The sequence below is a fragment of the Paroedura picta genome, chromosome 10, assembly GCF_049243985.1.
Source record: "Paroedura picta isolate Pp20150507F chromosome 10, Ppicta_v3.0, whole genome shotgun sequence".
Lineage (NCBI taxonomy): Eukaryota > Metazoa > Chordata > Lepidosauria > Squamata > Gekkonidae > Paroedura > Paroedura picta.
The window spans coordinates 77,735,804-77,762,108 of NC_135378.1; the positions used below are offsets into that span (position 1 = coordinate 77,735,804).

The 26,305-nt window shown below is 44.2% G+C and overlaps 1 protein-coding gene across 6 annotated transcripts in view; it reads left to right on the plus strand.

Moving 5' to 3' along the window:
- MAPK10 (mitogen-activated protein kinase 10) overlaps positions 1-26,305 on the plus strand; it is a 216,222-nt gene that overhangs the window by 147,790 nt on the left and 42,127 nt on the right. For all 6 annotated transcript variants that reach the window (XM_077300996.1, XM_077301000.1, XM_077300999.1 and 3 more), the window contains 5 exons: positions 2,785-2,914; positions 4,927-4,985; positions 6,610-6,748; positions 7,997-8,162; positions 15,473-15,544. In XM_077300996.1, coding sequence (XP_077157111.1) covers positions 2,785-2,914; positions 4,927-4,985; positions 6,610-6,748; positions 7,997-8,162; positions 15,473-15,544 — 566 coding nt within the window. The remainder of the gene's footprint in view (positions 1-2,784; positions 2,915-4,926; positions 4,986-6,609; positions 6,749-7,996; positions 8,163-15,472; positions 15,545-26,305) is intronic.

A 26,305-nucleotide genomic window follows, 5' to 3' on the forward strand; every position in this document is an offset into this window, starting at 1 on the left:
TAGGTTCAGTCCTTGACTTCTCCAATTAAAAAGGATCAGGGAGAGGGTGATGTTAAAAAAAAGACCTCTCCTTGAGACCCGGAGGGATGATACCAGTGAGAACAGCCAGTACAGACTGATAGGCCAAGAGTATGACTCGGTCTAAGGCAACATCATCTGCTACTTACATTAATGCAGGGATAGTCAACCTGTGGTCCTCCAGATGTTCATGGACTACAATTCCCATGAGCCGCTGCCAGCAAACGCTGGCAGGGGCTCCTGGGAATTGTAGTCCATGAACATCTGGAGGACCACAGGTTGACTTACCCCTGCATGAATGGATGATTCTCAGAGCCTTTCTTTGCCTGTTTTCCTCTAACAGGGCAGGGCAAGCTAAATATATTCCCTCCCCACTCCGTATGTGTTTATTTGTAGAATTTTGCTGCTCTCTTTTTAAATTGTCCTTTAGTTCAGCTTTGATTCCCACCATCTTTTGTCTCCTAAAACAAGCACAGTTTCACTAATTTCTCTCCTGACAATGAAATTCACCCTTCTTGGCTCGTTAAAGAACGATAATGTGACTATATATTTACAAACACACTCACACGTATTTCGTATGTTTTGGGACTGGCAATTTAGGTGTTTAGTTGGAAACAATCTTTGTCTTCATTAAACCAGACTATTTTATAGCGATTTCTTTTAGTCCTTCTTCTTTTTTTTAAGATCTATTGGAAAACTAACATTTACCCTTCTGAGCCAACTGTAAACATAATTTATTATGAGTTTGTTTACAGCATTTGTAGGGCTCCCAGTTGCCAGGGCTTGACTGTAAAGTTATTTTTTTATAGTGCATATCGCATTGAAGCTATCGTTCGTATGATAAAACTGCGGCTGACACACAGCTTTTGTTAGGAAAAAAACGTAGCGGCTATAAAGATGCTAAGATAAAGCCATGTGCAGCAAAGAGCATCTGTGGGAATCCTTACAGAGCAATAGGCACCTTGAGGTAGATCCAGTTGATACTGATTCCATTAGTAGAATGGTTTGCTCCCATGGAAAAATCCTTCCCCAGTTACAAGAATACATCAGATGCTTAACCTAGGTATGTGTGGGCAGGTGAACATATACATTTTTAGGGTTGGCAAACTGGCTTTGGAAATTCTTGGTGGTTTGGGGAGAGAGTCACACCGGATTTCTTGTAGTGGCTGCGGTTGAATAGTAGCTAGGAGTCAGGCATGGGTCAGTCTTGTAAGCCACATGGTAGACGGTGCCGGTGGTTGGTGGCAAATCTGACCGCAATAGATCCTCCCTCAAAGATCGCAAAAGCCTTGGGAGGGCCCCTGCCCCCTCCCCCTGCCTTTTAGCCACAGAAATCAAGGCTTGAAGGGTGGCAATATTGTTGTGATTGCCTAGCAGTGGCAACTAAAGTCATTGTTTTATATGGGGGGGGGGTTTAAAACCCTTAAAAAAGATTTTTCTGCAAACATGGGGTTTTTCTCAGGTTTGTAGAAAAATCAGTCGTGTCTGTCTTTGGCCACAGTCTGTGGCTATAAGTATCCACAGATGAGGCCATGTTGAGGAATTAGATAGGATGCCAAATCTGGGGAAATGGCTTGGGACTCCTTTGCCAGCAGTCAGAATGTTTTCTTGGTTCCCATCCCCACTAGAGCAAAAGCCATCTTGGCTGTAATGATTGAGTGATTGAGAGTGGCAGCTTCTAATCTGGCGAGCTGGGTTTGATTCTCTGCTGCTCCATATGCAGCCAAATGGGTGACCTTGGGCTAGTCACAGTCCTGTCAGAGCTCTCTCAGCCCCACCTACCTCACAGAGTGTCTGTTGTAGGGAAAGGAAGGGAAGGCAATTGTAAGCCACTATGAGTTTCCTTCAGGCAGTGAAAAGTGGGGCATAAAATCCTATTAATATTATTATTATTATTATTATTATTATTATTATTATTATTATTATTACTGGTAAGGAACAGTACATTCTAATAAAGGTACTCCCTACCTTACCTATTTCAACAGAAGGAACTGTCAATATTTTTCAAGCTCCCCTCCCCCCTTTTTTCCCTTCCTGGCACAAATAATTAAACATAGTTTGATTTTTTTTTCATCATGTTGGGATCTTCAGTGAAATAGGGGGGGAAATTCAATTAAGCTCAGCAGTGCTTCTGTGGAGTAAGCAAAAGCCTCTATTATTATTGCATTACATTGTTTTGCAAAAACCAGGCACAAAAGTGATTTCAGCACAGGGGAGTTGATGGCCACCTTCCAGTAGTAGCCAGGATGTTACTAGGTCTTCTAGAAACCATGCGCAAAACTAGAAAAAAATTATTTGTGTAGTTAAAGAAATGAGCTAGATTTTAGTGGAAAGCTGTCAAGCTAAGCTGGTACCTTTTTAGAGAACTGTAGGAGTTTCGTTGATCAATTGCGTTCAAGCTAACTTCAAGACTGGTATTCCTGCCAATTTTCTTGGTTCTATTCATTTTTGTTGTTGTGTATTTGGTTCCCTTCCATGGTTCTCTTTTTGTTCTGATTTACAGAGGTTAAAAATATCGCCAACTATCTCACAGATGTATATGAGTGAAAACACAGGGTATATATGTTTATAATGAAACAGAAAAATGCAAATGATTGCTGGAGAATCGACCATCAATACCCATAGGGTGGTATCTTCTCACAAGAAGTCCAGGGCAAAGAATTTTAAAAAATATCTTGGAAATGATCTGCCATGAAAAGGCTGTTGCTGATATGCAGAACTGATCTTACTTAATAGCTCCGCTGTTTGTCCCTTTGAATCTTCCAGTGCCGCATATGACGCTGTTCTTGACAGAAATGTGGCCATCAAGAAGCTCAGCCGGCCGTTTCAAAATCAAACGCACGCTAAGCGAGCTTACAGGGAGCTGGTCCTCATGAAGTGTGTGAACCACAAAAATGTAAGTTTCTCTTTGGTGGGGGGGGGGGCTGGAGAAAGTGTGTACATTTGATAGTAATAAGAGAGGAAAGTTAAGTGGGTGATTCATAGAATCATAGAATCATAGAGTTGGAAGGGGCCATACAGGCCATCTAGTCCAACCCCCTGCTCAACGCAGGATCAGCCCAAAGCATCCTAAAGCGTCCAAGAAAAGTGTGTATCCAACCTTTGCTTGAAGACTGCCAGTGAGGGGGAGCTCACCACCTCCTTAGGCAGCCTATTCCACTGCTGGACTACTCTGACTGTGATTTTTTTTCCTGATATCTAGCCTATATCGTTGTACTTGTAGTTTAAACCCATTACTGCGTGTCCTCTCCTCTGCAGCCAATGGGAACAGCATCCTGCCCTCCTCCAAATGACAACCTTTCAAATACTTAAAGGGGGCTATCATGTCCCCTCTCCTTTATGCCTTTAGGAAGTATTTTCCATATACTGAATAAGACCATTAGTCCATCAATAGTGGAGGTGTCTTCTCAAGCTGGCAGCAGCTCCTCAGATCTTAGAGCAAAGGTTTTCCAGGAGCTTTCTGCTTGGCCCTTTTAACTGGAAATACCTGGGATTGAACTTGCACAGCAGTGGGTCTTCCCCCAAGCCACAGCCCCCTCCCCATATGGTCAGGCATGCACAGTAGTGGAGACAGGGTGGGCAAGGGAGCCAACCTCCCCTCCATGAGTCTCTCTGGGATGGAAAGGGACAGAGGAAGAGCAATAGTGAAGGTGGGGAGAGGAGAGAAAGGAAAAATAGGGTCTGTGTCCCCTCCCCTTGTGGATTCCAGCACGTCATATTCCAAATGCCATTGGCTGTGAATCATGAAACGTGATTAAGTATAGAATCCTATTTTGTGTCAGCTAGAATGCCCCGATAAGATGAAATGCCGTGTTCAAATATCAGGGTGAAATATCAAATATTACATTCATACATCTTGGTATGACAAAGATATCAGATGCAGTGAAGAGTGAAAGACTTATTTGGTGAATATTTAATACCCAGGATAAGTTGGTGGAGGAAATTACTTTGAGCCTGCCATGTAGGATGGATGGAGCATTTAGTGGTACGCAGAATATTTTGAGAGGGCTAATTCCCTCTGGCTTCTTTCATAATTAACTTAGCTTTTCCAACGTTTCTCAGAAAATTCCTGGGAGGGGAAAGATAGATTCCTTCTGAGAATTCTCTGAGAACCCAAGAAAGACCAATTCTTGGGTAGCCCATCACCCCCCCCTCCTTCACATAACTTAGCATGGTGAGGGTGGGGAATGATAAAGAAGTCTTCAGTGTGAGCCCCAAGACTTTTAGTCCACTTAGCTAAGGCACTGGGACCTCTTCCTTCTCAAGCTTCCAATCAAAAGTAGGCATTTGACAGATGCTTTGGGACTATACACGTGAGGACTTAAGCTGCTTAAGACCTATTGTTGTTCCCTGCTTGGATAATGAACAGGTAAATTAATTCCTCTAATAAAATCAGTCTGTCTGAAATGACAGAAAAAATCCATGAGTAGCCAGTCACTAAAATGGAACATAAAGGTAGTTTTAAAATGTCAGTGGCTTTAAGCTGTTCCAGGTGATGCGATGTTATACACAGGGTTGCCAAGGACAGGTTGAGTAATTCCTGGAGATTTTGGGTTGGAAACTAGGGAGGGTAGAGTTTGGAGAGGGAAAGGGCCTCAGTGGGGTATAACTCCATCTGTTCCACACTCCAAAGCAACCATTTGCCCCTGATTTCTGCTTTCTGGAGATCAGTTGTAATTCTGGGAGATCTCTAGGTCCTGCCTGGAGGTTGGCAACTCTGTCCATCATTTAGCTCTCAAAGGAAGTTTGTATTGTTACTCTCATAGCAAGTCTGTTTAGTATAAAGTGGAGAGTTAAAAACCACCAATGTTATTTCAGTGTGTCAACCCATCCCAACAGGATCAAGTGGTCATGGTTTACCCTTCTCGCTCTCTCTTTCTCTCCCTTCCTCCTCTCTGTGTTTTTCAGATTATCAGTTTATTAAATGTATTCACACCACAGAAATCGCTGGAGGAATTCCAGGATGTGTAAGTAACGCAGGCAACAGTAAAACCTAAATTTTTTGCGGGGGCCGAGATGAAGGAGGAGAGGGCATTGCACTTTGTCGAGAAAATTAAAGCTGAGGGATAATTGAATGGATGTACTGCTCGTTCTAAGAAATTATCTGGCGGAGAGGCTCAAGGCAGAATCTGTAAATTTGGACCACCCGTCTGCTGCCTTTAGTTATTTCGGAAAGCACTCGTCACCTACGTTTGTAAAAGCAGAAATGGAAAAGGTGTGCGAGGCATTTTAATAAGGGTACTTGAAGGAATGCAGGGAGGAAGTGGAGATCACAGGCCCACATGCAAAAATCTCCGGAGGACTCTACGGAGCTCTGTTTTAATTCCTTTGCATTGCTCACTGGCTCAGGAAGTGGCTGTTTCTTTCAAATTCTCTGAGGTATACAGGCCTTTGAAATGTGGATAATTCACTCTGAAATAGTTTCCTTTTTAAAAAAAGAAAAAGAAGGCTGTGAAACATTTTTCTCCTCTCTCATATTTATTTTGTTGTAGCCTATGCTGTGAAAAATTGCCAGTATCCACTGAGCATTGTTCACTGTTATTTGGAACCTAGCGGAAACCTGACATGAATTAAATTCGAGGCAATCTAAAAACGTTTTCCCCAAAGTCCACTTTTTCTGCCTTTTGTGAATTTCCTTCGCCGTCCCCAGTTTGTGTCCCACAGTGTTATGCTTGCCTGGGCAAACCCATTTTCTCCTTATGTTTGACACACATCCATCAGTTTTAGATGGTGTTCTTGGGGAGACTTGGCTTCGTTAGGCATTTTTCTGAGATTCTTCAATTACAAGGTCAAGAAAAGGCAGACACCCATGTAAGACATCTAGCCCAGGGTTAGTCAACCTGTAGTCCTCCAGGTGTTCATGGACTACAATTCCTATGAACATCTGGAGGACCACAGGTTGACTACCCCTGATTCTAGCCCACTATCCTCATGCTCAGGGGGTAGCTGTGTCAGCCTGCAGTAGAAGAAGATTCAAGTTCATAGCACCTTAGAGACCCTCAAGATTTTCAGGATATAAACTAAGGCTAAGGATCCCTGGCCTGATGGAAATCCGCCTGGCCTCAACTGGAGCGAGGACTTTTTCAGCCCTGGCTCCTCCCAGCTGGAAGGAGCTCCCAGGAGCGTTAAGGGGCCTGTCGGAGCCTGCAAGATGGAAGTCTTCTGCCAGGCCTGTGGTTGAGGCCAACCAATTAACAGAAAATCCAATGGGATCTCAGGCCTCCCTTCCTCCCTCCCTCACTGCCCTTTGTTCCCCTCTGATTCCTCCTAATTCAAACTCTGGTAGACCAATGTGATTAGATCATTATTAGTAATGGCTGGTGCGATAGTTACTATTTGCAGTTTTGTAAGTTTTATAATTTTAGTATATTTTGTATTATTAATCTTACGGTTTGGTGCGTTAAACCACGTAAACCACCCCGAGATGGAATTCTGAGAGGGGCAGTGTATAAATCTTTGGAAAAATAAAAACACGTTCCGGGGTCAAAGCTGCCTTGAATCTTGCTTACAGTCCGCACCGGTTCTCTACAACGTGCTGGGCGCGTGTGGGGATGAAAACATATCTCGGTAATTGTTGTGTCTCCTGTCCAGTTATTTAGTAATGGAGCTGATGGATGCCAACTTGTGCCAGGTGATTCAAATGGAGCTAGATCACGAGCGAATGTCTTACCTGCTGTACCAAATGCTTTGCGGCATCAAGCATCTTCATTCCGCAGGAATCATACACAGGGTAAGCAGGACGTAAAAAATTAAACGACTGAAGTGAGGAAAACGTGTGCATCCTTTCTGCTTCCGGGAAGGCCAGCAAAAGGTCCTTGGCTGACTTGGGTTTTATTCCCATCTGCAGCAAGAAAAATCAGGGCAGGCTGCTCGAAACAAACACTGGCTTGGTTCAGACATATAAAGCGCAACCATGTTTTGTTTTATTCTAGGGTTAGTTTGCAGAACTGGAGTTTGGCTTGCAGAGGATGCTTCATCTCTTGGGTTGTTCAGTTTATAAAAAAAAGACAAAAGGGAGAGATTTTTAGTTATGCATGGCATAGGTTCCCAGCCCTAGATAAACCAAGCTGGACTCAACCAGAGTCAGGGCCTTTTTGACCCTGGCTCCAAACTGGTGGAATGCTCTACCTGAGGAGGTCAAAGCCCTGCAGAACCTTTTGGCAGTTTTGCAGGGCTTGCAAAATGGAGCTGGTCCACAAGCCTATGGTTGAGGCCAGAAGCAACATCAGTAATAACAGAATTGTTGGCTCTCTCTGCCCAACCCTACCAGACTGAAAACCTGTGTTATGGCTTTCAATACTTCCCCCTCCCCAGTGAAGAAAACACAGTGGTCAATAATTATTTAATACTGCCTTTATTATTTTAATTTTAAAACCATTCAGTAGATTGTAGAGTTGTTTTAACTGTTACTAATGCTATGAGTTTTACAGGGAGTTCCCAAAGACAGTTTGGAATATAAATCCAATAATAAATAAATAAATAAACAAACAAACAAACAAATAAATAAATAAAGTGAATATGCATATTTTTCTTCTTCTTTTCCCATAATGCTGAAATGTAATGTCACCCAATGAAATGGAGTAGCAATTGCTTAGTTCTTCATGCTGTACTCATTTGATAACTCTTAGTAAGGCTACCACTGTGTTGGATGCCTTGGAAGAGGGACTGATATTGGGCATAAGTCCAGCAATATTTTGTTATTCATGATAGCAAAAGAAAACCTCAATATTCAAAAGCAGTATACCTTGGAATGCCAGTTATTAGGGGGCAACTGCAGGACAGAGCTATTTCCTTCAAGGCTCAATTGTGAACTTTTCTGGAGTCATCTGACCAGCCACTGTGAGAAGTCAATTGCTGGCTATAGTAGGGTTCTTTGTGTGTTTTTGCATGCTTCATATGTTCTCTTCCCCCTGAATTCCCAATATACCCACTATGTCTTACAGGTAAGTCTTGTGTTTGATTTCTTCCTTCCTTCCAGGATTTAAAACCAAGTAATATTGTGGTAAAATCTGACTGCACATTGAAGATTCTGGATTTTGGACTGGCCAGGACAGCGGGCACTAGCTTCATGATGACTCCGTACGTGGTCACGCGATATTACAGAGCTCCGGAAGTCATCTTGGGCATGGGCTACAAGGAGAATGGTAGGATATATATGTGCATATGATGAACCACATGGGATGGGGCAAAGTTCAAGCTGCCCATTAAATTTTAAATTCAAAATAATTTGGCACCTGAGTTTTTGCCATGGTAACCAGCTGGCAAAATTAGAAGGCATTTGTGACTGTGCATACGGAGGTATCCAGTTTGCTAGGGCGGGCAGAATGACTAAACGTTGCATGAGATACACCCGTATTACTGCAGGTAAAAAGAACTGGAAACTCCAAATTTGCTATAATGCTTTGTTTAACTCAAGAAGCAATGAATGAAAGAGAACCTGGATGCAGTATCTGTTGCAGTCACACTACTGGCATCCATTGCGGTTCTAGGGACCTACAGATATGGCCTGAAGCCAGTGAAATCTGGCTTTCCAGGTCTTTCTCGCTTCAAAATAGGGCTCCTATTAGGCCTTAGTTACCAACTGATGTTGGTTATGTATTTTATATTATTATATGCTTCCTGTGTGTAACTCTGTCATATGATAAATCATAACCAACCAGGGTCTACATGCCTCATAAAGGCAAAAGGATTTTTAATTGTATGAAATCCAGTGATGGATGACTTTCATGGTGTTTCAGTTTAAGGGGGTTAGTTTGAATTAGAATGATACATATTAAATATTAGGTATTTTTAGGAATGTATTTTTCTGCTTTTATAATGTTAGGGTCAAAGGAAGTCATGCTTTGGAACCATTTTGGGTTTGCTCTACTAGGAATCCAGCTTCTAGCTTGAAAAAGCTTCATAATATTCCTATCAAATAAAATCAGACAATATCCAGCTTCAATCCAAAACTTCACCAAAAATGTTTTTGAACTACCATTTGGCTAATTTTGCCATGGTGTCTGGGCCTTTGTTTTCTTGCAAATGGAGCCCAGAAAAAACGTTGAACCCCAGATCTGAAAGTTTTGCCCTTATAGATGGTCCCTGTCTATAGTACCAACTTCTGTTGGTTTCATATTACAGATGTCAGGGCTTCCCTCAAAGAAACCTGGGGATTGTCATTTGGCAGGTTGCCGAGAATTTTCTTAGTGATCACTGACACATTGACCCTACTCCCCAGTACTTTAAATTCTTAGTCATCCCCATTGAGAGAGAACAACTGTTAAAAAGCTGGGATCTTTTACAGTTTTAGTTCTTTCGAGTGTCATATTTCCTTCCTTGTGCTTTGAAAACATGCCACAGTTTCTGAAAAAGTACATCTAGGGCTCAAGTATGCCTAAACATTATGCCTTTCTACACAAATGCTTTCTCCCAGTCTCACAGCTGGGGGGCCAGCTGTGTTATTATCTAGTAGCCAGGGACAGACACGTTGCATTTTCTTGGAAATATGCTGCTGTTATATTACACGACATGAACTAGAGTCCTGGTACAGAAGCTTTGAGACTGAACCTTAACTAGGCTACTGTTTATTCCTCCCCCTCCAGTTAAGCTGCTAAAAAGCCATCAGGAATTCAGCAAATGCTATGATCACCTGTTCCAGGTTGGGAATTTGGGGGTGCACCATGGGGAGGACAGGGTTTGGGGAGGGAAATATAAAACTCTAGAGTCCACCATGCAAAGGAAACATTTTTTCCAGGGGAACTGAGGTCCCGGGATCAGTTGCAATAGAGATCTCTAGGCCCCTCCTGGGGGGTTGGCAACCCTAGCATGTGCTGATTGGAGACTTAGTGAGTGAGTGTGTGTGTGTGTGTGGGGGGGGGGTTGAATTCCTGCCTGTCACGTTCCATAAAAGATGCAGCCGACCTGGCAGAAACAGAGGAAATAGTTGGAGCCTCTGGTTCAAATGAAGCTCTGAAGTCACTTGGAAGGTGGCAACAAGGAAAAAGCTTTGTGAATGGCTGGATATACAGGGTTACCCATCTTGAGTCCCAGTGAGAAAGGTGGATGATAAATAATGAAAACAGACACATTATAAGTAAGAGGTTAGTAGCTTGCAGCGTTCCATGATTCAAGACTCCTTCCAGTGACTCCTTGAAGCAGAAATGAGACGAGAAAGGAGATTCTGCTCTCTCTGGGAGAGCCCAGCCTTCTAGCATTTACATCCCAGTTCCCACCAGTCCCGTGAGTTCATCCTGTCTGCCAATCACAGGGGCCAGTTTAATATTGCTCCCCCACTCCATGCCTAAAAAAGGATCTGGGGCTTAAATAGATACAATTCTAGAGAATGGTGTGTACATGTGTGTGTGTTTGTTGTGCATGTGTGTTTGTGTGGTGGGATTGTCCCAAGTCCTTTCATTCCCTGGGCAGTTTATGTGCCTCTTGCTTGTGCATGTCCATTTGGAAGAAGTGAAATGCAGCCGTGGCTATAACCCTTAGTCTTGGGTCCCAAGCGCAGGCAGGAGATTCTGCTGTGAAGAGCATCTCTGTGTGGTAATGGACGATGCGGAATGCTTTTATCAGAAAAGAACCTCTCCGATCAACAGGATGGGAAGCAGAGGGAGGTATTTCCTTTGTGCTCAAACAGTGTTTTCATCTCAGACGTTACGGGCTGTGGTGTGTGTGTTTTTTTTTAAGTCGGAACTGCAAGCGTACAATATGAAGTAGGGACTACAGATGTTTTATGCTAGATGCAGCGAGTTATAGAGAGTAGAGCCAGGCATGCAGTGGAGATAAATCCATTATATTGCTCTCGCTACTGCCGAAAGTAATCTTTTCCCCTTCAGAAGAAGATACCTTTTTCAGCGCTAAGTGCAGAGGGGGGATATCATGAATCCTCCCTGCCTTTCCATTTTAATGCCCAGAATCCAATTAGCACGTGTCGGCTCCTTAACTAACATCTGACTGCAATCTGCGAGCCGGCAATTAGATTGCTATTTTAACCCGATTTCTTTGTTATTTAAATTCAGCAATAATGCGGGCACATTTGCAGCACACCTTACATTTCTCAATTTGAAGCCGACGGCTGCCTTGGAACGCTGTCGTTAATAGCGGTTATCTGGCTTAAGGTGCAGATTTTCCCATTGTAGGCATTAATCAAGGGGAAATGCTTTAAAAAAATCCCCATAATCGGGAAACTTAAAGCTGCTACCAGAAGAATTAAGGGTGAACTCTGGGTCTTTTCTGCACATGTAGGATAATGCACCTTCAGTGTACTTTTGCAGCAGGGTTTTCCCATGCAGAACTGGAAAATCTACTTCTAACGTGCATTGAAAGTGCATTAATTAATGTGTGCGGAATGAGCGTCCTTTTCATTCCAGAGTTTCACGTTTGCTCCCAATGTGCTTGGGCAGACTCAAGATTCAACGCACCCTCCATTGTTGAGAGCCCTGGCCTGCATGGCTCAGGCTTGGGTAGTCAAACTGCGGCCCTTCAGATGTCCATAGACTACAATTCCCAAGAGCCCCCTGCCAGAGGGCTCATGGGAATTGTAGTCCATGGACATCAGGAGGACCGCAGTTTGACTACCCCTGTTTTATCTCATCAGATCTTGGGAGCTAAATGGGATTGGTCCGGGCTGAGAATTGGCTACAAAAAGGCCATGGTCTCTTAGAACAGGGGTAATCAACCTGTGGTCCTCCAGATGTCCATAAACTACAATTGGGAATTGGGAATTGTAGCCCATGAACATCTGGAGGACCACAGGTTGACTACTCCTGTCTTAGAAACCCTACGGGGTCATCACAAGTTGACTGTGTCTTGATGACTCTTCTCAAAAACAAAACTGTAGGTGGCCAGCCAAGAGCTACCTGAAGGAGGGCATCATGTGGTTGTTCTTGTGCTAATTGCAGTTACCATTTCAACAATCTGAGTACATGCAAATAACTATTTCTTCTTTACTCTTGCTGGTGTTTATTTGCCAATAGAAGCCAAACCGGGAAGGGGGCAACCTTGCCGTTCTTGGCTGCAGCGATTTAGCTGTAATTTGCATTGGGTGTATACACACCAGTACATGATGTAGCATTATGCGCATTCCCCCTTGTGTGGCTGATGGCCTTAAAAAGTTGGCTTAAAATTTTCCTTTGTTATCTCTCTCTCTCTCTCTCTCTCTACCAGAACCATCTGTCAGTTTAAGTCTGGCTTCATGCTTTCATTTTCTCTCCGCACCTGAGTTGATGGAAACAATGTCTATTTTACCCCCCACTTTGCTTCGCCCTGTTCCCGCAAGGCGCCAAGAGTGACCTCCCTGAAAGCAAGAATTGCTTCAATCTTTCAGGCATGCTTTGGCTGTCTTGTGCACCCAACACCACCCCCTTCCTTTCCCCCCAAATGAAACATATCACCTTGGCTTCTGTTTAACCCAAAGCAATGGTTGGTTTGGGACCGTCATTTGTTTTTGTTTTTTGGACCAAAAGAACAGGAGTGAGAAAGAGACGAAACCAGTTGGATAGACCGAAATGAACATAAAACAACACAAATATCGGTGTTTAGTGGAACAGTGGGGTTCTCACTTGCCCACGGCGACCCGGGAAATATGCAAGCACCTTTACATTTCCTGACCCAGCTGACAAAAATGGCCACTGCAGCCACTCACACCCCCCACTCTGATCCTGTAATTCAGGTTTTCCACCATTAGTTGTACAATTATCGGGCGTTCCTGCACATTACCGAAGGTGGAGGGGGCAAGGAACAGGGCCAGATGTGGAATGAGAAGGAGAATCCATAGCTGTCTACTTGGCCATCCTTCGGACTGCTATTGCCTGTTTCCACTCCAAGCAGCAGGAGGAGGGAAAACAAAAAGCCTACCATCGGCCTCTGTGCTGATATGTCACTTCTGGGTTCACCCCAGACGAGATTGTGGGTAGGTCTAGGAATTGCTGGAAACTCTATGGTTTTTCACAAAGATTTGCTGGCTTTTCCTCGAGGTACATGTGGTTACTTCAGGGTTGAATCCAGAAGTGACATGGTGATGTTGGTGATGTCACATGACACCCCCATGTCCCCACCCCAACCCTCCCACTGGTTGCCAGGCTCATTGGAACCATTGACAGGGATGGCTCTAGCTCATCTCCAGACTGCAGAGATCAGTTGGCTGAGAGAAAATGGCCGCTTTGGAGGAGGGGCTCCATAGCGTAATACTCCACTGAGGTCCCTCCCCACCCCAAATCCTGCCCACTCGTGGCTCTACCCCCAAAGTCTTCACGTCTTTCCCAACCCAAAGCTGGCATCCCTACTGGACAAGGGAAACATCCACCAGGTGGGACTTGGGGATCCCCTGGAATTGCAGCTTCTCTCCAGTTACCCTAGAGAAAATGTCTGCTTTTTGAGGATGGACTCCATGGCATTATACTCCACTGAGGTCCTTCCCTGACCCAAATCCTTCCCACTCCTGGCTCCACACCCAAAGTCTCCAGATATTTCTCAGCCCAGACCTGGCAACCCTAACCACTGAGGATTTTTAAGTACAGGCCTAGCATTTGTGGTCACTGCTCTGGTAATATTTGAACAATCCAGTTCTGGTTGAGCAGCTCCTGTGGAAGTTCCAAGTCAGCAGAGCATTTCCCTGGCGCAAGGCTGGTCAGGCCTGTGCTGTGTCTAGTGTCCGTAGAACTCCATGGCACATAGCCACAGGCAGCAATAACCACACTACTGCAGCATGACATGGTTTGGTGCTGCTCAGGCACTGTGGCCAACCATTTAGTAGGAACCCCGAGAGTTACAGAGCAGACAAGGTGAAGATTCCAGATATGCTGTGCATGAGGACTGCTGAACTGAATGCTTTTATTTAAACTATTGCATTACATTGGGGGGGTGGCAACCCTGGATTTTTAAAACACCATAAGGTGGTTTTCATTTTACGCTCTTTCAGTCACAGGTGTTTGTACTGTCAACGAGTCTTTTCAAAAACTCGAGCATTTAAAAAAAAGATCTTATTCAATATTGGGGGGGCGGGGCGGGTTATCTTCTCTCCTTTCAGTGTTTTGTAAAGCCGTCTTAGAGTTATCTGCATGATCCTGCATCTATGAAATAATACTGCAAGCTGTGAACACAATAGAATATGGGCCAAATAAGATATGCCTGACATTTCCAGGCAGCTGTGCTATTGGGGAAACTAGCTTTCCGAAACAGCTCAGAGGGGGGGGGGCGGCTTTGTTCCTCCCTTCTGTGCTGTTTCCACCAGCATTGGAAGTCTGACCCCACACATGTCCTCTCACTTTGCCCTAAGAAAACTCATTTCACACAGTCATGCAGCTGTGAGGGAACAGGTGTGCACCTCCCAATGAGCTTACTGGGAGTTGGGGGTTTCGTTGTATGTTTCATCGACACGCCCGTGTGACTTTCAGTGTGACCCAGGAGTGATGTAGTCACATTGGGGTGACGCTCTGTTTTTTGGGCAAAAGCTTTGTTAGATTTCACTTCTACCATAGATTTTTTTGTTCAAAAACCAGAGCTTTGTCCCAAAGTCCTCAGTGTGCTTGTGTCACTCCCAGATCACATTGAAGTCACTTAAGCATGTCTCTGAATTGTCTGGTGTTCCTCCCTTGTTTCAGGGGTAATTCCCCCCCACCAGTCAGCTGACCGGGGACCCCCTGACAGTGGGTGGGGTCTGTCAGTCCTAACCAGAGAGAAAACAACACCAGTCAGCTGATCGGTAAGAGAGGTGGGGCCTGGCAGCCGGGGACCCCCCCTGACAGTGGGCGGGTTCTGGCAGCCCTATCCAGGGAGAAAACAACAGTTGCTTTAAAGACTTACCAAATAGGCTTCCTTGTACTTGGGATGTGACCTCCATACATGGTCTACAATAATGTGGCAACATGCTCCACTCCACTGAAAGATATCTGTGATATCGCTCCTCAGGTGGCTGGACCACCAGTATGGGATTCTGCAGTTGAAACTCATGTGGGTTGGATACTCTTGGCTTGCAGCGGAAGTAATGCAAGAAGAAGAAGAAGAAGAAGAAGACATGGTAGGAGAACTTGGGAGTGGCAACCAGTGCAACCGCGTGACCCTAGAGTTGCGTTTTCCACAGATTTCTCAAGGCCCGGACAGCAAGGAATCCTCTAAACGTCATGCCCTGGGTGCTCTTAGCATATACTAGATGCAACTTTGAATGATTAGTTTACACCCACGATGCCCTCCTCCTCCCAAGTCTGAGCCCTAAACCTTTTCAATATAAGTAAAATAATCTGACAAAGTTGATCTCTTCTAGTATTATGGACCTTGCGGTAACTTCTGTTTATGATGTCTTTGGAAGGATTTTTGTGTGTGTTCAATGTTCAATGGAAGGTGCATAAAACTGCTTTCACTGATCAACCTGCTCTTTCCCCCACCCCCCTCCTTTTAGGAGCCAAAATGTCTTAGTTAACTTTGCCTTCCCTCCCCTTCTCTTTTCATTTCCCTGTCTCTGCTGTTCTAGTGGATATATGGTCAGTAGGATGCATTATGGGAGAAATGGTGCGCCACAAAATCCTCTTTCCTGGAAGGGACTGTATCCTTACTCCATTTGCTGCAGCTTTCATTGAAACATTTCTCTCCCCATTCCCCCTGCCCACCCACCCCCAACCCTGCCTTATCCCAAACCTTTTCTATCAGGTAAATAACATATGGCAGGAATGCAAAGACAAAACAAAACAAACAAGTTGCATTTGGCAGGTACGTGTCATTCTGACTGGAGTAATTCGGGGAACAGCACAGAAAGGAAAAGCCCAGATGTATGAGAAACAATTTCAACCAGATCTTCATACTGAACCCATATGTTTGTTAACACCAATTTATATAGACCTAGAACATGATCACAAACTTGTAAGCTTTTTTTTTTCACCAGTTATGCTTATATAAACAAAAATGGCCCGTTTTTTTCCCTTTAAAATCTTTTTTTTTTCTCTTCCTTTTTGGCGAAATGTTTTACAAATTGTGATTTTTTTGAAAACATGTTTGTGGTGACATCATGATCTTTTGCTTGCTAATGCATCGTCAACCTGGGTTTGCACTGATGCTGTATGGACTTGTGTCGATACAACATTTTATTTTGAATGTTTTAACTTACCCATTTGTGGCCTAGAAGAGATCCGGCTCTCCTCTGAAGTTTCCTGGAAACGGAACTGCCCCCATTGGATTTTCAAAATAAAATCTCCTCTTTTCTCCCCGTCTTCCCTGCATGGGGTCTGTCATCATTGACAAAATTATGCTCTCCCCCTCCACACCCCCTGCTTTGTCTTGTCCATTTGAGTTTTGGCGATATTCTTTTTACCACCTCAGGATGTGGTAAAAGTAATATTAGAAAATGAAAAGAATTATAATTTTTTTTAAAGAAAGGAGAGTAAACAAAAATAAGAATTAAGGGAATAGGTTTTTCAGGGGAGAAAAAAAGGTTAATTTTACCTGATTTTTGTGTTGAAAAAAAAAGAAAAGATTTCTCTCAGATAGCGAGGGGGAAGCCATTTTGAAAATTAGCTTCAGAGTTCTTTGATGGCTGGCATGATAGATGTAAAGTGATAACCATGAATTCATTCTGACCATGTTTTGTTGATTCACATACGGAGAACTTTCCTAATATACTGAGGTGATTTTCCCTGAAGAGGTGGGCGATTTGTGGATTTATCAAAAGACAGGAGAATTATCAGCTCCAAAGTTTCATTCCCTCATCGGAATGAAAGTCTGCTTATGCAGGGATTCCATGTTTGCATTGAAGCTTCTGCAAAGCTCTGGAATTTTGTGTGCTGAATTTCCACAAAAGATACTGCTCATCTGCGTCATGCTGCCCATTCAGAACTGATGGTGTCTATCCTGATGAGAGCCATGGTTAAAAACAATATATGGCCATGGCTGTGTTGTTCTTGATCACAACGTGGATGGCATTGTCTTTCACCGGACACAACTTTAGCAAAAGTACACACCACAGCGCAAGGGAGCACAATGCAAGGCTTTCTTGGCGTTCTTGTTAGGCAAAGCCAGAGGCTGGTTTCCAAGCCACACTAGGGATCACTTGCTAGTGTAGCTTCTCAGGGAAGCAGGTGCCTGTACAGAAATAACAGCACTTTGCAAGTTGTAGCAGTGGGTTTAGGGTTGACTGCTAGTGATTTGTTGCCTTTGCCACACAAGGCAGTATAATCCCATACCCTGCTACAGGCGCGTAATATAATTTATCAACGGAAACTTCTGAGCCTAGTTTTCAAAGCAAAACGACTTTTCTTTATTTACGAACATGCCTGTCCCATCTCCATTTCAAGTTCCACCCCCATGTATCAAATCAAAATTGTTCTTTCCTTTCCTTTTCTTCAGGCCACGCCTTTCTAAACTTCACTGCTGGGCTGGACCAAGGTGTTCAGCCATTCGTTTTGTTTTCCCCACAGCATGGGCAGTCTTTGGCTGCGCTCCTGGTCATGTAGACCAGGGGTAGTCAACCTGTGGTCCTCCAGATGTTCATGAACTGCAATTCACATGAGCCCCTGCCAGCAAACGCTGGCAGGGGCTCATGGGAATTGTAGATCATGAACATCTGGAGGACCACAGGTTGACTACCCCTGATGTAGACTAGCCCAGGTGCCTTAAGGGAAAAGCTGAAGTGGTTTCACAAAGCTCCAGTTCCAGAACAGATCCCTCTTTCTGATATACATATTTTATTTGGGGCTAACTAATGCCCCTGGATTTGACTCTTGGTCCTTGTAGTGTGGATACCAACCCAAATAGTGTCTTTCCCCCTTGGAGGGCAGTCTTGTCTCTGCGCTTTTTTGAAAGGCAGCTATGTGTACCTCTCCTGCAGAGGAGGTGTGGTCAGACTCTGAAGATTTAAAAGGAGAAAAAAGAAGACAAACAACAAGGTTTAGGAAATGGTAGAGAACACAGAAAGAGGAGACAGCCTACTAGTGCTTTTAAAAGGGATGCATAAGTAGCATTGAACTGTTAACCTTATTTGATAAATGTTTTTTAAAACTAAAACCACTGTAAGATCACATCACACAATGTGCTTATGCTCAGTGGGCAGAGGGAATGGTGTCATACATTTGTGATGTCACAGATGTCCCCAGTTAGGGATACCAGGTGGCTGGGTGGCCTTCTGGGACCTTTAGGGATTTGTCTGGAGATGGAAATGACATTGTGTGATGTGTGACATCAGGTCTGGCCAAAAACACAGGTGGAACAGAAGAGTCTCCAACAACACTCTGTCCACACCAGAAGATTATGCATACTGACGCAATGTCATTTCCGCCTCCCATCTTTCCCCTTCGCCATTCTGGAGAGCGATGGTGGGAAGGTGGACTTGGACCTTCCTAACAGGAACAGAAAGCCTCTTGTGGCGCAGAGTGGTAAGGCAGCAGACATGCAGTCTGAAAGCTCTGCCCATGAGGCTGGGAGTTCGATCCCAGCAGCCGGCTCAAGGTTGACTCAGCCTCCCATCCTTCCGAGGTCGGTAAAATGAGTACCTAGCTTGCTGGGGGGTAAACGGTAATGACTGGGGAAGGGAATGGCAAACCATCCCGTATTGAGTCTGCCATGAAAACGCTGGAGGGCGTCACCCCAAGGGTCAGACATGACTCGGTGCTTGCACAGGGGATACCTTTACCTTTACCAGCAACAAGCACCTGACAACCCTGCCTTCCACTCATTGAGGGGAGGATACTGCCCAATAGCTCCTCTGCATAATATTTAAAGGTAAAGGTAAAGGTATCCCCTGTGCAAGCACTGAGTCATGTCTGACCCTTGGGGTGACGCCCTCTAGCGTTTTCATGGCAGACTCAATACGGGGTGGTTTGCCAGTGCCTTCCCCAGTCATGACCGTTTACCCCCCAGCAAGCTGGGTACTCATTTTACCGACCTCGGAAGGATGGAAGGCTGAGTCAACCTTGAGCCGGCTGCTGGGATTGAACTCCCAGCCTTATGGGCAAAGCTTTCAGACGGCTGCCTTACCACTCTGCGCCACAAGAGGCTCTTGTGGCATAATATTTACATGGCTGTAAATCTCAATCTATGACTATGCTGCAGCTCTCTCTAGTAGTTGTGGCTGAGTTGCCCCCAACTCTCGAGATTCAGCAAGAACCATTTTCATTGCTGGTGTTCAGAGCTTGAAAAGAAAAAGCGGAAGAAATCATTAGCTGAATTTCCATACACGTTTGCTTTGTTCCCCAAACATTTGCACAAATAATTTAATGAGGAAAACATTTCTTGAGGGAACGAATGTATTATTAATGGCTGAAGCTGGTTTGCGCTGTCTGTTCTCATGTCGTTTTGCTTACAGAGTTGAAAAGCAACGGTCATTTTGCTCCTCCGGGTCTGTTTTTTGCTGCCACAAAGAATCGGGGCTGCCTTCGTGCTGATAAAGCGAAGCACATCCTGAGTCCCAGGATAGGGTTTAAACGGAGTCAACCCAGGGCTGCGTTTAGAAGCCAATTTATGGCTTCACGCAATCGTTACAAAAAATCAGATTCCACGTGCATATCATTTTAAATGCAAATGGAAACCAAGAAAGCATAGTAAATAAAATCTCTACTCACCCCCCGTCTTTACAGCTTTCCTCTAAGTCCGGATTTGAATGTGGCAAGGTGTTATAAAATAATATTATCCATGCAGCACATAGTTTTATTTTCCCACTTACGGCAGACAATTGTGCTCACAATCGTGGGTGGAAAATTGGTTCAAATGGGGTGCAGTTATCCTGGGGAGGAAAAATTTTAAAGACATTTAAGGCCTTGTCCAGGGGTAGTCAAACTGCGGCCCTCCAGATGTCCATGGACTACAGGGATAGTCTACCTGTGGTCCTCCAGATGTCCATGGACTACAATTCCCATGAGCCCCTGCCAGTGTTTTCTGTAAACTGCCCTGAGCCCTCGGGTAGGGCGGTATATAAATAAATAAATAAATAAATAAATAAATATCTGTAGGACCACAGATTGACTACTCCTGGACTACAATTCCCATGAGCCCCTGCCATGGGACATTAGAGTTCTTGGAGATTCCTAGAACTTCCCAGAAGTGACTAGATAAAAACTCCTTGTATGTAACCAAGGACTTATTCTTTTTCATTTTTCTTCTGTGACTTTCCCTTCCCAACAACCCTTCCTCTGGTTGGCCATACTAGTTATAAGTCTGAGAAACAATGAGGCCTCTATGATGAGGGGAAAGGAATGTGTTTTTTTTTAATTGTATCTCTTAGATCAGAAGAAATCATTTTGGCAAAGGAACGGAACTGAAAATGAAAAGAAGGTTCTAGTGTTTGAAATAGTCAAGAATGAATTTTTAAAGTATAGCTAAGGGCATTTATTGTGGATATCCTTTCTATCTCTTAATAAAAATAGGTCTAGGTGTGCATGGTCTATAATCACAGGTGGCTGAAACTCATAGGTGAGCCTCTTAAATAGTGGAAGTGTAGTTAATGGTTTAAAATGCAATGGTTGGAGAGGGGGAATTTGCAGATGTGGGTGATAGTCATATCAGACTATTCACAAAGTGCCTCCCTTTCCTTCTCCTTCCTCATATTCCCTTGTCAAGAAATGTGGCTCCTTTTCACAAATTCTTAACTTAAATAATTTGTCTCCCAGGGTATCTTTAGGTAGTTCATCCCCCAAGCCCTAAAAGAGAAGACGTTACTGATTTAATTGTACCTCAGGAGTCCAACTCTGATCTAAGAGCAGGTTCTGTGAGCTACAGCTATTTCTCCGTGTGAGGCAGCTGCCACCGGGCCAGAAATTAGATTTCCTCTGTGCTCAGGAAAGGGAAAAAGGGAATGTCATTAGCATGTCCCAAAAGAAAATAAGGATTCTTTAGAAATGAAGCCAGTATGCTTGTAGGAATACTGATAAGACCTAATTTTAATTAGCCATTGAATTATAATTCCAAAACCATAGTGACACACAAGAACTAGCGATAGGATAGATAGAGACACTGAACTCTTTCTTTCTTTCTTTCTTTCTTTCTTTCTTTCTTTCTTTCTTTCTTTCTTTCTTTCTTTCTTTCTTTCTTTCTTTCTTTCTTTCTTTCTTTCTCTTTGTCTCTCTCTCTCTCTCTTTCTTTGTCTCTCTCTCTCGTCTCTTTCTCTCTTTGTCTCTCTTTCTTTCTCTTTCTCTCTTTCTTCCATGCTCTATTGCCCTGTAGGCATCCTTCAACAGTAAGCATTACAAATTCCACACCACACCCGCTGGTTTTCTTTCCTCCTCCCATCAGCCCCCTCTCACCCTGTACACCAAGAAGTGATTGCCCAAAGCAAATAGACATTTTCTTTCCCAAAAGGAAGTCCTTCAAGCTCAGAATGTAGATCATTTACATAACCAGGAACTTTCCTTCCTTCCTTCCTTCCTTCCTTCCTTCCTTCCTTCCTTCCTTCCTTCCTTCCTTCCTTCCTTCCTTCCTTCCTTCCAAGATAAATGAGGAACCAGGCCTTGAGGAGATGGGCACATGAACTGTCCGCTCTGTTTGCCTGGTACAATCCACATGCACACAAACTAACCTTGAAAAATGGTTCTATGAATATAAGTTCCCTTTGTTCATGGTAGAGAAATGTAAGCCCAAGGGCTGTGCTTGTAGGGGCAGTTATTTGGATCTGGGTCCCCCTTCACCAGCCTCCCCCTCAGCTGTCTTCTTTGGCCGCTACCTCCTTACAGTTGCTGCAACCACCTCGGCGAGTAGGAATTGTGGGACTGTTGTAAGAAGAAGAAGAAGAGTTGGTTCTTATATGCCGCTTTTCCCTACCTGAAGGAGGCTCAAAGCGGCTTACAGTCGCCTTCCCATTCCTCTCCCCACAACAGACACCCTGTGGGGTGGGTGAGGCTGAGAGAGCCCTGATATCTCTGCTCGGTCAGAACAGTTTTATCAGTGCCATGGCGAGCCCAAAGTCACCCAGCTGGCTGCATGTGGGGGAGTGCAGAACCGAACCTGGCATGCCAGATTAGAAGTCCGCACTCCTAACCACTACACCAAACTGGCACCAAAGTCCGCACACCAAACCACTACATCAAACTGGGTAGGAAACGGCAGAAGCTGAGAGATGGAATGCCAAGTGGCAACACAGCCGTGGTTTTCTCAACCTGCTTTCTGAGGAGATTCGGTACCTCAGAACTCTAGACCTGAAATATTCGTATTCGGGACATTTTTTTCCGGAAGGCCTAGCAAGCAACCCTGCCCGTTCTGTGACACCATCAGATAAGTCTTTCTCATTTATTTGTCGTTCTGTTGCTGTGTTCTTGTTTACCTTCATTTCATTTTTGTTTTCAGTTGACATGTGGTCAGTAGGGTGCATCATGGGAGAAATGATCAAAGGTGCTGTATTGTTTCCAGGCACTGATCGTATCCTTCCTTGCAAGCCGTGGGAACTCTTTAGCTACCATTTTCAATCTTTCTTTTTTTTTTTCTTTTTTACTTTCTACTTCTTTGGGGGGGGGGAAGCAGAATAAACAGCCACAGACTTCGTTGTACGTCTGTCAATGGAACAGAAATGCCAGCCAGTCTACCCTTCACCACAATAGCTTTCTTTGAAAGTTTAAACGACACACATTAAAATTCCAGTGGGTTAGCCATGTGAGCCTGTTGCAGAAGAAACAAGGAGAAGTCTTACGGCACCTTAAAGGCATTTGTGTGTGTGTGTGTGCATCACAATACAACCACAGTTATCTAAACCAGGGGTAGTCGACCTGTGGTCCTCCAGATGTCCATGGACTACAATTCCCATGAGCCCCTGCCAGCATTTGCTTGCAGGGGCTCATGGGAATTGTAGTCCATGAACATCTGGAGGACCACAGATTGACTACCCCTGACCATCTGAGAGATATATAGAATATTTGGATAAGGAGATCCATAAGAGTTCTTCTAGGCGTGGGGGGCTGCATTTATTTTTGTTTGCTTTTCTGTCCCGCTGTTTGCCCCCCCCCACTGAAAAACAGACATCGGATAGAGGGACCAGTAACTATGTTCAGTTTGCTGAAGTTTGAATAATGGGGCGTCTTGCATTCTTAAACGGATTGAGAGTTTAGAAATGTTTGTATTTCTTACGTTCAGATTGCACTGTGCAAGAGCTTGGTAGTTTTAGGATCGGTACTTCTCAGAATGGGACAGGTTAAAAATGTAAGTTAGGAAATAAGTTCTTCAGCAGCCTTTGCTTCTTGCCCTGGAAACTCCGTGAAAGCGCATCAAGATTGGAAATACGAATGCTTCCAAACCTTTATGGTTTTCATCCCTCTGTCCCATCTTTCTTATAACCCTGCCCCGTTTGGCAAACGGCATGACTTTCGGTTCCCACCAAGTTCGTACAGTTGTGATGTTGCATCCCTCGAGCTCATATTTTCATCTTTGTACCCATCTCAGTTTGTATTTAAATATATCCTAATCTGAGTCCACAGTAGTCCTATCCTGGTGCAATTTTTTTTAAAATACATATTAAAGGAAATGTCTCAGTGGTTTGATATTTTAAAAGCTTTCCCCTCTATAAGTTTGATGTATTTCCCAAAGCAGAAATGGGGTGAAAATATGGGTGGGGGTACACATTAAAGCCTCTACCATTAATTCATATTTCATACACAGATTTGTATCTCTTCATTTGTCCAGATGTATCTTTTATGTTCTTTGCTATTTTCCCCACCAACATCTTGTACTTCTCCATGTTGGAACACTTTATAAATGTAATTTATCTGAGTTGAAATGAAGTTAGTTAGCGGCAGATTTTCTTAAATGTTTTCATTCAGGGTCACTGAACCCAGTTTCAGCAGAGAGTAGCACTGATTTTGAATGTGGCACAAAATATAAATTCCCATGAAAGTGGAAGCTCAGAGGGAAGGAAGAATAGTGCTGACATTTACTAAGGGAGAGTCTGCATATCCAGAAAACATGAATGCAGGCTGGCAGTCCAGTTTTGCTGTGGTTGTACCTCCTGTATATGCTTTCGCTAATCCAGAGCTCTTGAGAAAACTCTCCGTTAAGTGGCTAAAGTTGATAAGAGTGGGGATTCATGTTGTGGCTGAATCTCACAAAAATGAAAACCAGAGATGTATTTGGAGGTTTCTACTGATATGGAAGAGCCTCTTGTGGCACAGAGTGGTAAAGCAGCAGACATGCTGTCTGAACCTCTGCCCATGAGGCTGGGAGTTTGATCCCAGCAGCCGGCTCAAGGTTGACTCAGCCTTCCGAGGTTGGTAAGATGAGTACCCAGCTTGCTGGGTAATGACTGGGGAAGGCACTGGCAAACCACCCCGTATTGAGTCTGCCATGAAAACGCTAGAGGGCGTCACCCCAAGGGTCAGACATGACTCGGTGCTTGCACAGGGGATACCTTTACCTTTACTGATATGGAATCATCCAAGGAATTACGAAGAAAGTGAAAAGAGAGGTCCAGTACGTCTTAAGTAGTGTATAAACAACTTGACATAGTACAACACTGTGGAACACTGTAGCTATGTACTCCAAGACTCACATGCCTTAAGACCATTTGGTTCTCCTCTGGAAAATGGCAAATGAATTGAGAGTAGAGTTTATATACCTTCGACTTCGCAGGTGTATCATGACGTTTAATTTAGCATGTGGAATTCAATGCCTCTGTGTTATGGGCAAACCAGTGTTTTAAACAGACTCCAAAGTACCAACTATATTCATAGACTATTAGATTAGGAAGGGGGCGAATGGAAATTCAGTTTTAGTGCGCTGCAGTCATAGAGCAGATATATTCTCATTAGCAAGAAGCCAACAGATAGAAAGGTGGATCTTGTCGGCTGATACCAGCTCAGAATTTTCAAATATGCCACTGGATGGAAGGCATATTAAGAGGTTTGGTCTATTGACTTCTGACATCACAGGTTCTTTTAAGAAAGGAACATTTCCTTGTTCCTTGCAGAATGAGGTATGAGGAGGGAGAGAGAAGGGAGCCCATAAGGAAGGTCTCTCCACCAAGTCTTTACAGACTGTTCCAATACTGTGGCAGCCCCTAATGACCCATCAGTGGGAGGGCTGAAGGTTATATACCCACAGAATTTACCCTTTGAACGGTCTTGAATTAAAACACGAAACACAGTTTGAGGGCTTTGGGCATGAGAAGTGATTTAAGGGGGAATTCAAAACATAAAAACTCTCAACCCAAAGCCCTAAACTGAAAGGATGCTTTGCAAGTTCTCAGCCCCCATTGGAGTGGCTCTGCATAATCCACCTCCTTTCTCACTGCCTGAAACTGCATGTCCATCACCTGCTTAAGTGCTTTGCGCTAGGATGGCATGGCCCCTCTACTTATGGCAATTATTTCAGTGGGAATTGTTTAAGTTGCATGGGAACAGGAATGCTCTCCCTTTCCCCTAGGAAAGGCCATGCATTTGCTTCTTTCAGACCAGTCTGGACTTCATTCTGCATTTTCCTCTGGACCCTGAACCAGCCCGAAATGGCCAAATACTATCAGCCATTGAAGCGAATGGCCCTCACGGCATCTTGTAGCAATGAGTGCCATGGGTCAGTTGTGCATTGTGTGCATAACTGCTTTCTTTTGCTGCTCCTCAACCTGATGCTCATTGGGTGGATCCAAGGTTTGATATTACGGAAGAGCGGGAAAGGGTTCTCTCTGTCCATGTCCTCTGAATCATGCCCCACCAGTGAAAGCTGCATATGAAACATCTCTCGTTGTTGAGAATGAGTTCTTGCATCTTAATCATTTTGGTTGCCCTTGTCTGCAGCTTCTTGACGATGCACAGCTTTCCATACGAGTCTGCTCCGTCAGCTTACACAAAGACCTTGCACGTTTATTTTCAATCTTCCCCCTTAAAACTACGAAGAATTGATTTGCCCTTGAAGGGGAGGGGGTGGGGGTGGGGCTGCTGCTGCTGCATGCCAAGCAGGAGTCTTCGTTGATCTGTCCATCACAATTTCTGAATTCATTTTCTAATAATTCCCTGATCGTGCTTCTGATCCCATCTATACGTATGTGAAGTCAGGATTTTTAAAGAGATTTGTACCTTTGTCATTCATAGTTGGCTCTTGGGCTTATTTATTTGTTTCTAACAACAGCCAATGAACTCATTATTCAGGCACTTGGGCAACCAGCTGCCCACTGGGGTCCATTTATTCCCAATCAATTGCCAGTTAGCTAGCTGGGGGTTGGAAGTTCTCTCCAACGGGTCTAAAACACAGAGAGCCATGTGCTAGGGTGTCATGCCCCCCCCCCCCCGTGTCATCACTTCTGGGTCAGATGATGAGTTAGAAGAAGAAGAATTGTGGTCCATGGACATCTGGAGGGCCACAGTTTGCCTACCCCTGGTTTAGAACAATGAACCGTAGCAGAATCGTGAGGCTT